Source organism: Xiphias gladius, chromosome 16 (assembly GCF_016859285.1).
Source record: "Xiphias gladius isolate SHS-SW01 ecotype Sanya breed wild chromosome 16, ASM1685928v1, whole genome shotgun sequence".
In the NCBI taxonomy this organism is placed as follows: Eukaryota; Metazoa; Chordata; class Actinopteri; order Istiophoriformes; family Xiphiidae; genus Xiphias; species Xiphias gladius.
In genome coordinates, this window is record NC_053415.1 from 4,507,831 (window position 1) to 4,522,500 (window position 14,670).

Here is a 14,670-nt window from a genome sequence, read left to right on the forward strand (position 1 = left end):
TGTGCAAAAAATGTTAGACACTGTATTTGTACTTACGGGCACACACACACACACACACACACACACACACACACACACACGTTTTAAAGTTAGAAATGCTAAATCAGTGGAACAAAATTAAACCAAGGGTAAAAATATTGATTTTCTTCTCTACTTGTACACAGCCAGACCTTAATAAAAAGAAAAAAGAAGCTCAGCATGAGCTCAGCAAATACATCAAAGTAGTCTGTTGTTGGAGGCAAAGGGCTTGTTTGTCCTCACTTTTCAAGACATTTTTTAGAAGTTTGGGTAGCAACAGTACATCAGTCATCGACAATGCTCAGCAGACCACTCAGCTTCAGTCTGCAGGCCAGTTCTTCCTCTTGGCTCGCTAAAATCTGTCGCTCGAGTTCCTTCAGTCGCCGTGACATAGACACGGGAATGGCTTTAGGCCAGTCTGCTTTCTCCGACAGATCGTCAAGCTCCTGAAAAGCCGAGACAATGAAAATGTGTGATTACTGCAATCTTTAATTGCAGCATTTACAGAATACTCAAATTCAATCTCTTGTCATTTGCAGCCACATGTATTTTAATGTAAAAAAAAAAAAAAAAAACCCAACAAAGACTAACTTCAATTGTAAAGCTCAGTAGGTTCGGCCAAACTTTCCCTCTTCTCAAAGGCCACTTCAAAAAAAGACCCTGGAACATGGAAGGAGGAGAGATGTCGTACCTGTGCAAGTGTGGCCTCTCTAGTCTTGGCTCTGGGGGTGTGCATTATGGTTGTGGGCATGGACAGCAGGGTGGAGGATGGAATGAAGAGCGGCGTGGACAAATGGTCCAAGGGGTCACCATCCAGCCAACGTTGAAGCTGCTCCATGCTCCTGTAGAGAGATACAGAGGTGTGTATTAGACATGACACACACATATTGAAATTATTTCGGGCAAATAAGAGGTGTAATGGAAATGAAATAATTCAACTGCCAAAAACCTTTTTTTTTTTAACCAAGGCAGCATACAACAACTTATTTAGTAAGAAGTAAGAAAAGTGGAAAAGTGTTCAAATTTCTATATTCATCTACAAACTAAACATCGGCACTGAGCTTTATCTCATTCTCTACCAAAGTTTATCCCTTTATGATAAAATTATTCAGTTCTCTTCCATATACACAGCAGTACTGTTGATAAGCAAAATGGTGTATTTGATAAACACCAAACCTACATTTAATGTGTCTATCTAACAGCAGAGCTGTTGCCATACCTTTTGCTTTCAGCCTTCTCCTCCGCTAAGCTCTGGAGGACTTTGTGGGCCAGCAGCTCTTGTGCTGTAGGAGTGTGTGTGATGTCCAGAGGGGCTGTCGGGGCTTCGAGAGGCTCCGCCAAAGTGTGGAACAACCGCTGTCTGAGGGACAGGCCGGTAGGCGGGGCACAGGCAGTTGAACCTGACCTGAAGATGCAAGAGGGAGGGTGAGGATGAAGGAGGGAGACAGGGAGAGAGGGTCAATGTGAAAGAGAAATTGCAAGGTCACTGAAATGCGACGTGTAATTGCTTGTATGTTCTTGAAAACTACCTCCACCCTCAGTAATGTCTCATTCTAACTTGAGTTACAGGGAAAGAATGTCAAAGTTGCAAAATGCAGCTTTTACAATAATTTATTACAATGTACATTATTAGTATGTGTTTGAGAACTCACCAGCTGCCACATGTAGCTTTATCTGACACCACAGCACATACTTGATGTGCACACACTGGTGTGTGTGCCCTTCATACCATCTGCTCTGCGTTTGTGAAATAACTGCCTGACACTGGTGACCCTGGCCATTAACTGAGGTTAGCGACCACAGGAAGAAGCTGTAGGAGCTGTTGTCCGTGTAACAGATGTCAGTCACTCAACAATAACTACAACTCATCAAAATGAAAAATGTTACAGCCGTTACATCAACGGAGGATTTAGGAGGAGTTCAACACACTGAACTGCCTTGAAGTGCCAATTTGCATCCTGCATTTTGAAGGTTAAGGTAAAGTATAGAAGGTAAAAGACACTTTATTAGAGCCGTTTGGACTTCCTTACCCTCCCTTCTCCTGCTGCTTCTCCCTGTGTGTTTGTCTGACGGCCTGGGTCCATTCCTCAGGTGGCTGGAAACCCTTCAGTGACTCTGTGGGGAAGTAAACCAGGATCTCGCCATCCTCTGTCACAGCATCTTAAACAACAAAACAAACAAATAGTTACATATTGTAATATGCCATCAGTAGGTACTGGTGGAATAGGTATATTGATTCTTGTTCTTTGTCCACAGAAAAATAACTTCCCACGAGAATGCCCTCACCTTCACAGGCAGGTGGTCCGGGTATCTGCCAGTCTTTCAGCTTGTGGTCTATGCAAATCACCAGCACGTCGTCCCAAGGGATCTGACTGTAGGCTGGACACACACTCTCATCTCCATTGCCCCATTTTCCCATGGTTACCTTTAGCCTGACCCTTTCCAGAAGGTTTTCCAGCCGTGACATTAGGAGAGGCTGACTGCGACGTGAGACTGGGATCTGAGCCGCATAGCGATAGATGGAGGAGCAGAGCTCAGACCACGAGTCTAGAGAGAGGGAGAGATAATAAAGGAAGGGAGGAGGAAGTACAATAAATGGATTACTGGTGTCTTCTGTACTCAGAATGATATTGCAAAGGAGTGGAAAAATTAATAGACGCCATGGCCTTCCGACAAATAATAATGATATACTAAAGTTGTCTCAGTCACTGACCAGTGGCAGATGGCTGCTCCCACTGTGGCAGCTGCAGACTGAGGATGGCTGTGTGTAACCAGGCCAGGTGCTGATCTGAGTTCCAGCCCAGATGAGGAACAAAGTCACGGGTACCAGCCAGGCAGAACTCGACAGGCGGCCACGAGAGTTTGCAGAGATCCTGGGATGAGACTTTGTCAGCAATGTGGGCCAGGACGGCGTTGTACAGCTTGATGACAGGTGCAGGGTCCTGTGCAGGAAGACATGCAGCAGCTCGATCCTGGTGGTGGGCACAAAGTCTGGGACTGAACTCACGACTCAAACTGGCTTCTACAAGCTGCACCAGGGTCTGGCAGGAGAGCGGGAAGGGTGGTGGAGCACGGGCCAGCAGCCAACGCATGGCCTGGCTTAGCTAGAGACACACAAAAGGACAGAAAAGGACAGTGTTAATAGGCCATATAGTCTTTGAAGAAATGTTTCAAAACTTTCAAATTACATCAGTGATTCTGACCCTTTTTGACTCACAATGAAGGAGGTTTCATTGCAGGTTGCATACATCTATAGAGTATGAGCAGTGAGTATCAAAGAGTAATGTTCCCCTGGAAAATTCTCAGGTTGTTTCAATTGTTTTGCTTCAGGTGTGAACTGGCAGCAAAAGAGGAGATCAGGGAGAAAACGCAAGAGCTGCAAGAACAGAAGAGAGAGACGGAGGGGAGGCAGCTGGCTAAGGAAAAGGAGTGCATCCTAAAGGCAAGCAAGATGGAGGAGGGGATGACGCTCCTCGTGCAGCAAAACACCAAGCTTCAGGTATGCCGCCTCAGCTGATCATACTGATTTGAACTAATAACTTTCGGGATTGACACAGCCTGTTTCAGAGATATCCTTTTTGCAGAAAGATACTGACATATATGCTGTCTCTCTCTATATCAGGAGCTTGCTTTAAAATCTGACAAAGAGAAGGCAGAAATGAAAAGGGAGGCAAACAATGCAGGGAGGGAGACTGATAATACGCTGAAGAAAGACGAAAGACAAGCTGAAGAAAGAGATGAAGTAGAAGAGAGAAAAGAAAGAGCAGGGGAAGAGACGTACAATCTTTTCTCCCTTCCTAGACTCTCTCACCCCCTTTTCCCTTTCACCCCCACCCCTGTGTATGTGTAGTACCTGTTTGGATCCCTGGATGTCGCTTGTGGTCTCTGGTATGAAGAAGAATGTGTACTCTGATATCAGGCCTTCCTTGACCAGTGTGTGCAGCATCAGGGCTAGGGGACAAGGCACCGTGAGAGGAGTGATTCAGGGTTTACAAATTCCACACATGTTAATTCATCTACTGCCCTGACATACAAAGCAACTTCAATAACCTGCTTTTTATAAATGCCTAATAGAATATCCCAAGTTGTGTTTATACTAATGTTCATGACTTTAATCTTAGAGTATCACAATCAGAAACTTATTCAAGTCATTATTACTGTTAATTACCTTCTACAAGTTTCTGTGTTTCAGCGCCGCCATCAGGTCCTGGCACCAGAATGACCAGAGGCAGTGGGCAGTGCCAGGTGCTGGCTTGTTGTAGCTGTTTGAGCTGAAGAAGGGCTGACAGCAGAGGCACATCCTGCTCATCGTGTCCGGGCTCGATGATGGGCATGGCGGGCAGCAACATTATCAGAGCTCCTGTCCCATGGAGCTCACAGCTCTCCTCCATGTTGGACAGGCTGTCTTCGGTCAGTGGGCCTCGGGACGCCTGGGACACAACAACAAGAAGAGTGGTCCGAAAACACAGTGCCAAGGTAGGGCAAATAATATTTTTATCAACGTAATTAACTACAAACTTATATTGAGAGTAGATACAAACATTTGTACTATTTTACTAATGTGGCTTATTAATAAGTTAAGATATAGTGGAGCATCTACAGTGTTTGATAGCTTTGTTGATGAATACACATTGAATGTAGTACAAAATAATGGACACTGCTAAAGAGTCAAGTCTCAGCTTTTACTTGAGCAAGTTTACGTCATTATAGAAAGAACTGAGTGGGGGAAATAACACAAAGCGCACAAATTGCAAGGGTTCGAAAGTAATTAGACACTTGGTTACTAAAGCTGTGAAATGTTTCTTGGGCAGCTTTGTGTTGTTTCAATGTTAGTTCATGCACTACAAACACTCACATGGCTCAGAGTTGACTGAGAGTTGAGAGTTGCCATTTAGATTGAGCTGAAGTTGTCTGTCAGTATGAGGAGTGAAGAGGTGAACATGCAAGTGAAGATGATAATGATGAGGCTCAGAAAAAGCAAAAATCTATCAGAGATATCAAAAGTAGAGGGTTTGCCAAAATCAGCAGGTGGGTACTTTCTAAAAGAGCAGATCTGTACAGGAAAATTTGAAAGTAGTAAACAAGCTGGTAGACCAAGGAGCACAACTCTTGTGGATGATCCCTTTTTTGACTGCACAGCAAGTCAAGAACACGCATTTCCTTGTAAACAATCATGAGAAGACTTGATGACCAGAACCTCAGAGGATTCACCACAAGATACAAACCCCTGGTAAACCTCAAAAACCAGGCTGCAGTTCACAAAAACACACAAAGGAAACGGGTAGAGTTCTGGAACAAAGTTCTATGGACTGATGAAACAAAAATCAACCAGGAGCATTCTGTGAGCTCAGATTCGGTCAAATGCATCAAAACTCATTGGACGACATTTCATCCTTCAGCAGGACAGCGATCCTAAACATACGGCCAAAGCAACCACAGAGCATTTCACTGTGAAGAGGTGGAATATCCTGGACTGGCCGAGTCAGTCACCTGATCTCGGCCCGACTGAGCAGCAGTCCACTTGATGAAGACCAGACTAAAGGCAGAGAGACCCCATGACATCAGCAAGAGCTGATGGAGGCTGCAGTGAAGCTCTGGGAGAGCATCACTAGGGAAGATACAAAGTGTCTTCTGATGTCTGTGGATCAGTTTTCAACCAGTCATTGACTGTAAAGGATTTTCCACCAAAATATGAAATATGATGATTTTGTTTGACTTCAAAAGTGTATCTATCCAGCTATTTTTGAACCCCTACAATTTGGACACTGTGTTAAAAAGGCTCTATCTCCCACACAATTCTTTCTATAATGATGTAAACCCACCCAGATTAAAGCTGAGACTTGGCACTTAAATGTAGTATCTGTTGTTTTATATCAAATTGAATGTGTTGAAGCTCAGAGCCAGAAGGACAAAACATGTGTAACTATCCAAATACTTACGCTCTGGGCTGTATGGTTTACCTTACCAAGAGTTTATTTATATGTCGTTTTTTATAATGATCTTTTTTATTCTTCTACTAATTTATAATTCTTTTTTAGCACAGCCAGGCTGCATTTCAGTGCACATACTTAATGAGCATGTGACAGATAAAACCTATGAAATATGAAACTCTGTCAAACCATTAATTTATATGTACACTTGATCCCCAGACGAGCCCTGTTGAATACACACTGTCTCAAAAACATCCAGATTTGTAACACTTTTCTAAGCATTTGACTGCAGTCATCCACATTAGCTGCAGTCTGATCTAACCTTGACGCTGATGTGGACTTTGTGAGTGCGCTCTGCTTTCTCTTGCATTGTGTTGGTGACACAGAGGGTCCGCAGTGTGCCATCTGGCTGCTCCTCCCTGACTTCTGATGACTTGCCACCCCCAAGTTTGACCTCCAGCCAGTCTGAGAGGATGCTATATCAAAAGACAGGAGAGGGCGAACTCAGCAAAAGGTCTGATGAACACTGGGTGACCTCATCACGAATGAAATGAAATGAAATATCGAAGGAAATTAAATATCTGCCTGTCACAATTGCTGTTACTGGGTTGACCTTTTGTCATATTGGGCTGCAGCCGCCTACCTGTCTGCCAGGCTGGCTACACTCTCGTGGTCGCTGGGTAAGAGGAGAGCAACTTTCCAGAAGATTCGGTCAGGTGGGTCAGGGATGTTTTCTGTTGCCAGTGCTGGCAGGTCGAGCGGCGCCCACACCATGTCACTGAGAGCAACATCAAAAAGAGGTCAAACGCTGCTTCGTGACATGGACCACTGACTGAATAAACATACCAATCATCTCGAGACTTACTCAAGCAGCTGTTGATAGTAGTAGTGGACTCTCATCTGGTGGACTGCTTGTTGCCTCATTTTTAATAACCTTAACAAGATACAAAATAAGTTTCATACTTGCTGCAGCAGTAAAGTGACATTTATTTCAAAGACAACAGCCTAAAAACATAGTTAGCATGCTGCAAAAATCTAACCAAACAATCATACATCATAATGTAAAATGATGCAATAATGTAATGAGAGTTTTTCCATTAGACCTTGTGTTGTCGAGAGACCCACTTTGAGAACAACCCTAATTGGAGATGAAAATACCTGGTGCTAGACAGGGCTAGGGTGCCAGCATTTCCCAGGTTGACCAGGCCACGGGACAGATCTGTTATGCAGGGCTTTGCAGGGGCGCTGGGGGCCAGTGCCTTGAGTTTGAATCGAGGGTCCACACAGCAAGGAGCGGCGGGGAAACCTCTCATCTGTCTCTTCAGCTGCCGACGCACTGCTACCACATCACGCCACCTGGTGGTACAGATGAGAAAAGGGAAAAAAAAAGGGAAGGTTACGGATACAGTAACTTGTAAGATATTTGAATTCCAAAAGAGTTAGAATTATGTACCGGTGTGTCAGTTTAACTGGTTGATATTGGCCTGGCAAAGAATTGTCTGGGTTTCATTATGGTGGTTTGCGTTACATGATTATTGCACTTAATATTTTACTGGCTTTCCAAATTCTCTGTTCACTTACCTTTTAATGTACTTGTGGATACGTTGCAGCTCAGCATCGAGGATTTCCTCAACCATCAGAGCAATATCTGCATTCAGAGTCTCCTCAACTAGATTGGCACAGACCTGCGCTGTGCACTTAGCCACACACTCTGCTTTCTTATTCACTGCCCGCCTGAAAAAAGTTAAAGAAAAAAGGAGATTTTAAATTCAGTTGAACTCATTTGTTAAAATGGGAGATTAAAAGGTTTTTCTTCTTCTTCCTGGAGTATTTTATTGTCATTATAAGGAGTTATGCTACCCATGTAGCTTAATTTTTACATATGCTTTTATTAATTTATTGATAACTTTTGAGTGCTTTTTATAAAGATATTGTGAGAGCTTGTATTACTAATGGAGCCCATATACAATGTTCAAACACGGACATCAGACAAGATCAAATTTTGACGAGTTTTAAAAGCTTACTGGATCTCAGAGGTGGCGGACTCCTTGATGGTCTCATCTAAAACTTCATGGATGATCTCTGTGCAGAGAGAGAAGCTGAACTGAGCCAGGAAAGCCTCGTGCTCCTGCCTCCTTCTGGTACAGACAGAAATTGAAAACGAAACATGGGTGAGTTGTGGAAAACTAAATATTTGCGCAGCCCTACTCTGGAGGTCACAAGCTGTGAATGGTGCGCTTTGTTGACAGTTTACAAGTATGTCTTCTTGAATCAGACCAAAACAAAACTAGCAGAGCTAACAAATGTAATTGTGTGGCCTGTTTTATGGCTAAGGGTAGAAGATGCTCTCCCCTTTCTCGACCAATTTGAGGACAGCGAAAAATCGCAGCGCGCTATAATCAACACGCTGTCAATATCAAGCTGTGCTTAACTGTCAGTAGACGAACCTGGCTTCTTCAAGCTTGCGTTTCTCTTCAGCAACCCGCTCCTGTTCCAACCTGATCTCGCTGGAAGACAGCTCCTGCAGCATCTGTCCCAACACCTCATTCACCAGTGACTCCACCTGCACACTGCTCTCACTGCAGAACCACAAAAGGTAATAAGACAGAAACTTAAGTCATCTTAATAAAACAGTCAGGGGGTTAGATCTCTGCTGACTCTACACACTGACCTAACCTAAAAAAAAAAAAGAAAAAAACCATGGTAACTTTGAAGAAGTGGGTTAGTATGACATGCATTAAAATGTATGCTATTTGAACTTATCATGCACAAGAAAAGCTGGTAAAGAAGATGGATGGATTATAAATCATCTCAACTTACGCAAGAGCTGTCGTGACGTAGCTCGCACCAACATCGGCTACCTCCCTCACTGCTGCTGCAACCACCTCTTCAATCACACAGTCTAGTTCAGCCATTATGTCCTGCAGGTATAACACAGCCAGTCATTATAGTTCACTGTTGCTTTCATGAGCTGTAGTTAGAGACAGACTGTTTTATTTATTTTTTTAAATAGATTTTTGTCTTACATTTTGACTTCGTTATTTCTCAATTTTTAGGGTTGACCCTGAAATATTGGTTGTACTTAGCATTTGGTGGCTAAAATGCCATGTTTGAAGTTTTCAAGAGCAATACATTTTCAAGTTTCAAGTACCAATACTCTCAACTGGAGCAGCCATTTTTTGACAGAAAATGTCACAGCCTTGTTGGAGTGAGCAACCCCGAGTGGCTGGCAGACCAAAAGCCTGCATTTACAAGATGGGCTGGAGTCTAATCAGAGACAACAGCGCTGCACACTTCCTCCAGTTTTAATGACAAACTTTCTGCCAAAATGGGGAAATATGCGACTGTGCTCATATCACTGATATGAGTCAGAGTTCTACAGGGGTTTTCCCAGATGAGGTACCATGCCAAAAGGATGCTCCCTCATTTGGCTCTACATACATTTTCTCTCATGACACTGAACAAGAGGGGACTGAGGTCCCAGATAACTGATAGTCATAATGTAATGTATTTCCATGTACTTAGACTTACACCTGACCCGACCGCAATTCTGAAGTCCAAGGCTTAGTATTAATGTTCCCGTTAGGAGTGATATTTACTGATGAGTGAAATTTAATAGTGCTAAAATCATTTTGCTCTAGATTCATGTGTATAGCCAAAAGTACAGCTCTGGACTATAGACCTGTTTCTCCATATGGCCCCTGGCATGAAAAGTTCTTACAACCTGGGATTAGAATAAAGACAAATCCTACACAGTAGTGGAAGTAGCATTCAGATCGGTTATTTCAGTAAAAGTATGTAGTACAAGCACTATCAGCAAAATGTACTTCAAGAGTATTATTTATATCATTATATTAAACTGTAGGATTATTATCACAGATGCATTCATGTGTTAGCAGCACGTCAATGCTAGTTGAGGTGGGCCAATTAACTTTTTATCCTGGGTAGTTTCATCTATAACAGTGTGTCTTATTTTAGAAGCTGCTTGGATGTTTTGTAAGTAATGTCTTAATCTGCAAAGTAACTACAGCTATCAAAGCATGCAACATAAAAAGCGTAATATTTACAAGTACCCCAAAATTGCAGTGAAGTATAATACTTATATAAATGTACTTGTCACCACTGTTCCTGTATCACCAGATTTACAAGACACCACCATTTAAGATACACAAGGATCAGAGGGAAAAATTACAATAACTACAGCGCAGGCTATTTATTGAGGATGATTTAGCCCTAAAAAGGACAACGGTGGTCTGAAAGAACAAGCAGAGAGATCATCCCCACCTCATCGTTGTATACCGGCTGAGGTGTGGCTGGAGGTGATGGCGATTTGACAGGCTGAGGTTGAGAAATCGGCTGCAAGAGCTGCTGGGCGCCGGCTGGGTGGGCGGAGCTGTAACGCGATTCACTCGGCTCATCTGTAACAGCTGGAGGCAGCCCAAACACAGAGGGAGTGTCTAGAAGTGATGCAACCTGCGGCTGCAACTCAACGCCGGGTGGTCCCTTAACCTCCTCTTTGGCAGCAACAGCTGAGACAAGGAAGAAAATCAGTGAATGAATCGGAATCTCGACATTGATGCAATAAGATAATGTTCTTGTTTCTCATGATGAACTTTAAGACCATGGCTACTGAAATGATGCAGGTCCTGGTACAGTGTTTTATTCCTCATAAAAACGTATCAGTGGGGCTACAATGCAGCATAAAATGGGTCAGATAAAAGGTGAAAAACTGTATTTTACTTCAACTCTTGACTTTTCCAACTCTTCATACAAACAATTGTGTTCGTGTTGGTTTAGTTGAGTCACTGCATCCAGTGCTCGCTTTAGCAGAAAACATGCATTTGCCAGGGTTAGGATGTTGAATTGGACCAAGTACCTTTAAATTGGCTTGAAGTGGGCTCAGGCAGAGGGCCCTCTCCATGGTACTTGTTCTGGGAGTCAAAGCTGCAGATAGGGGTGTGCTGGGGAGGGTTAGGGAGGGGGCCTCCGTTCACCACCTCTCCAATCAACACTGTTTTCTTTGCGAGGATGACCTCGGACTTCTTCTGGGACAGCGGCAGCTCTGGCTCCTGGTATGCTGTCCGACTCAGCTCAACCATACTGTGAACAAAATAGTGTGTAATTTTTATTGGACATTTGCACAAAGGACTGTGAGCCTAATATTCCTCTCTCAGGTGGACAGAGTTTAACTTGATCCACACCATTGACTTATGATAATTAACTCTGCTAAGGAGGTTATGTGTTTGGTCCTGTTTGCCTTTTTGTCTGTTAATAAGATGCCTTAATCTACTTATTGCATTTCAGTGAAACATGCAGAGAGGCCAATAGCACCATCATGTGGCCTTTTATCATAACTCCCTAGCTCTGAGGCCCAGAAGTGTGTTACTTAGTATAACGGAGCTAATATCAGGTATGGTTCAATTCAAATATTTCTAAAAAAAACTCAGAGCACTAGTAAACACTTACCCATCAATGACATTAAGGCCATACTGCTGGATGAAGTCAGTTGCTTTTGTGGTGCTGTGAAACATAAACATCCGGGCTATGTCCTCGACTGGAAACGCAGTCGACCGCGGACCCACAGTGTGGGCGATGTTCAGGGTCTTCAAGGCCTTAGCTCTAACCTGCACATGCATGAAAATAACAAACCGGATGGAAATATTGAACAACACAACATTCTGCCTGGACTTGCTCCAAAATGAGACATTTCCAAACACTTACTACTATAGCGCTGGCAGTTCCAATGGCTGTATGTGGTATCTCTAGCCATAAAACACGCATGGTATATAACAGAGCAGAGCCTTGTCACAACAACCATGTTTCAGTTGTATAAATCCTGAAAATCCCTCTCTAACTCATAGTGCTGCAATGATTGGTTGATTACCTGATTTGTCAGGCGACAGAAAATTAATCTACAACGATATTGTTAATCGATTACTTGTTTAACTCCTCTAATCTGAATATTTGCTGGTATATATTATTTATTCATGATTGTAAACTTACAAATCTTATGGTTCTGGACTGTTGGTTGGTTAAATAACTTTTGGTTGCAGCCCTACTAACTCATTTATTCTCTTTAATTTCCATCTCATCCTCTGTGATTGGTATAGATTTAATATTGAAAACTAATGAGGGACCACGACTTTTGCTTGGAATCAGCTCATCAGTGTAGATGATGACAGAATATGTTCTAATATAACGCAGTGTTCAGGAGCACATTCATATTAGGGAAACGCTTTTCACAAGTTCATGCTTTTCTCTGTCTGATTCATTAGTGAAAGAACACAGTTTCTGACCTGATTGAAGTATCTGTGTAGAAGGCAGCTGGCGAGGTAGGAGGCTCCTTTCACCAGCTTGAAGAAGCGCACAAAGTTGTTGCTGTTGACTGCGGCAAATGCTTGAACTGCAAACTTCACCTCAGGCGAGTTACGCACATTGTCCCGGAACTGCTGCACCTCACTGTGTGGACATGAGGTGTAAGGAAGTTTATCTTTAGTTTATGGATGAAGGCAGAAAATGCAACATTAATGCCCTGAATAAGTCACGGGACCTGTAAAAGAATCATGTTTAAAGCTAGTTTCGTGGGTGTAAAAAAAAAAAAAAAAAAAAGGTGCATTACATGTATTTCAATGACACTTCAAACATATTATGAACATTTAATTATTATTTTTATTATCATTAGTTATTTAATCATTTGTGCGTGTGTTCCCATGACTGACCGCAGGATGTCACCGTCGTTGAGCTTCAGCAGCACGCTGTACTGGCGGAACTCTGCCTCCCGGGGGCAGTAGATTTGACGCGTCGCCAAGTCCTGGTACATTTCTTTGAGACTCTGCAGGCACTTTGTCATGTTCTCGTTGTTGATCTTGGCGTCGAAAGATGACATATGCTCCTCACAGAGGTGGTGGGCGCAGTGCACATGGAAGCGTGTGCACTTTTCAATCAGCGATACTGTGTGTGGGCAGCACAGGTGCTGCTGGGTGATGTCCTGCGGAAATGATAGAGGAATGGATCAGTCCGCAATACACGTTCCCTGACTTGTTAAGTCTAACCCTCTGCAAAATCCCAACTGGACCCAGGAAGTGTGCTCAAACAACAGGTTTGCTGTTACACACCGAGGGGCAGAGTTTAGATAGTTGTGTTTAAGAAGGAGTTAGTAATAGATAGTAAAACTGAACACAGTGGTATTCAAACATCAGAATTACATGAGCACCAATTGCTACAAGCATAAGTTTGCAGCTTGAGTTATCTGTTAATGTCTGAATAACAGATGCTTTATGAGCCTTGTCTGAAGCCGTAATGTAAATCTAATGCTTAAAACTCATACCTGCAAACAATGCACCATACAATCCCATGAAAAAACACCTTCATTACAGAAGAGCCTTTTAAAGATAGTGATTTCTTAAATAAATAAAGAGCTGGCAAAGGTAACTGAACACTTGCAAAACAGCAAAAAGTGCAGCAGCGGACTAAATTTGCTTGAGCTAGCTCAGAGACAAAATATTATTACCGCAGATTACGCTCACTCTTGTTTCGTTTTTTCATAATATTGTGAACTTGAGGATAAAATGTAACAGATTGTCAAATATTATTTGGCTCTATCAGATTGTTACAGATGAGTTTTGAACAGCTGGGTGTAAAGAGTACCAGGGCTCTGTTTGTTTTTTCTATCCAGCCACATGCAGATTTGTCAGTGGAATGACAGTACTTTAACTGATATAAGGCAATATCACACAATTCACTGAAACTTAGTTTGTTTTTGTGTTTGCCTGGTAATAATTCAATGCTGCAGACATACCCTTGCACATTCAAAAGGGAAGCTTTAATCAAACCGGAGCAAATCATGTTATTTTTTTTTGAATTCACACAAGAATTATATCTATTACCGCCAATATTTGTTGCATGTTGTTGTGCTTTTTGCCACAGGTCAAATATACATTACATCACAGCTTACTCATTTGCAAATCATGCTGCTATGTAACCTGTGCAATCATTCACATTACACCTCATTATTTACATTATAAGAGGGCAGCTGAGCTGTAGCAGGGCCTTACCTTACGGATGCCACGGGTCCTATTCCAAACAAAGTCATACCAGTCCCGGTAGTTGTCACGGCCCTGGTCCACGATCTGAGTCACTAGATAGTCCATGGTCATGCTGAGCACAGGCAGAGGGCGCAACTCATGTGGCAGGGGCTCCTCCTGGTCAGCTGATGAGCGACTGTACTCCTTGATGGCTGCTGTGTGATCCACCTAGTTGGGGACATGAGGTGACAGTTTCATTTTTTTGTCTATGGTGTCCCAAGTACCAACAAGCTCCCATTTGCAGAAGCGCCAATAGTCTTAATTCTTTAATCTACATTACATATTCCATATGCCTGGAAAACAGACATACCTACAATGTGATCTTATTCCACAAATTTATTAGTGTGCAGATGTGCCCAAATAACCAACAAATGAAGCCAGATAATTATAAAAAATAAATTTCCTTTGGTGCTTCTTTATTTTATGTTCCTAAATTGAAGGGGAATATTGCAAGTGACCTACACTGCAAAAATCTGCCATACGCACACACACGCACACACACGCACACACACGCACACACACGCACACACACGCACACACACGCACACACACGCACACACACGCACACACACGCACACACACGCACACACACGCACACACACGCACACACACGCACACACACGCACACACACGCACAC

General features: G+C 42.9%; 1 protein-coding gene across 1 annotated transcript in view; it reads right to left on the bottom strand.

Annotated features, from left to right (window-relative positions):
* Positions 1-22: 22 nt before the first annotated feature.
* Positions 23-14,670, bottom strand: part of LOC120801617 (minichromosome maintenance complex component 3 associated protein) — a 20,503-nt gene continuing 5,855 nt past the window's right edge. The window contains exons 5-27 of the mRNA XM_040148768.1: positions 14,313-14,325; positions 14,003-14,200; positions 12,668-12,936; positions 12,245-12,407; positions 11,415-11,572; positions 10,825-11,048; positions 10,233-10,477; positions 8,769-8,869; positions 8,396-8,527; positions 7,973-8,086; positions 7,530-7,682; positions 7,107-7,304; positions 6,814-6,882; positions 6,592-6,726; positions 6,271-6,424; positions 4,187-4,448; positions 3,872-3,969; positions 2,732-3,122; positions 2,305-2,565; positions 2,049-2,178; positions 1,238-1,423; positions 710-860; positions 23-464 (exon numbers count right to left, since the gene is read on the bottom strand). Coding sequence (XP_040004702.1) covers positions 303-464; positions 710-860; positions 1,238-1,423; positions 2,049-2,178; positions 2,305-2,565; positions 2,732-3,122; positions 3,872-3,969; positions 4,187-4,448; positions 6,271-6,424; positions 6,592-6,726; positions 6,814-6,882; positions 7,107-7,304; positions 7,530-7,682; positions 7,973-8,086; positions 8,396-8,527; positions 8,769-8,869; positions 10,233-10,477; positions 10,825-11,048; positions 11,415-11,572; positions 12,245-12,407; positions 12,668-12,936; positions 14,003-14,200; positions 14,313-14,325 — 3,967 coding nt within the window. The 3' untranslated portion in view covers positions 23-302. The remainder of the gene's footprint in view (positions 465-709; positions 861-1,237; positions 1,424-2,048; positions 2,179-2,304; positions 2,566-2,731; positions 3,123-3,871; positions 3,970-4,186; positions 4,449-6,270; positions 6,425-6,591; positions 6,727-6,813; positions 6,883-7,106; positions 7,305-7,529; positions 7,683-7,972; positions 8,087-8,395; positions 8,528-8,768; positions 8,870-10,232; positions 10,478-10,824; positions 11,049-11,414; positions 11,573-12,244; positions 12,408-12,667; positions 12,937-14,002; positions 14,201-14,312; positions 14,326-14,670) is intronic.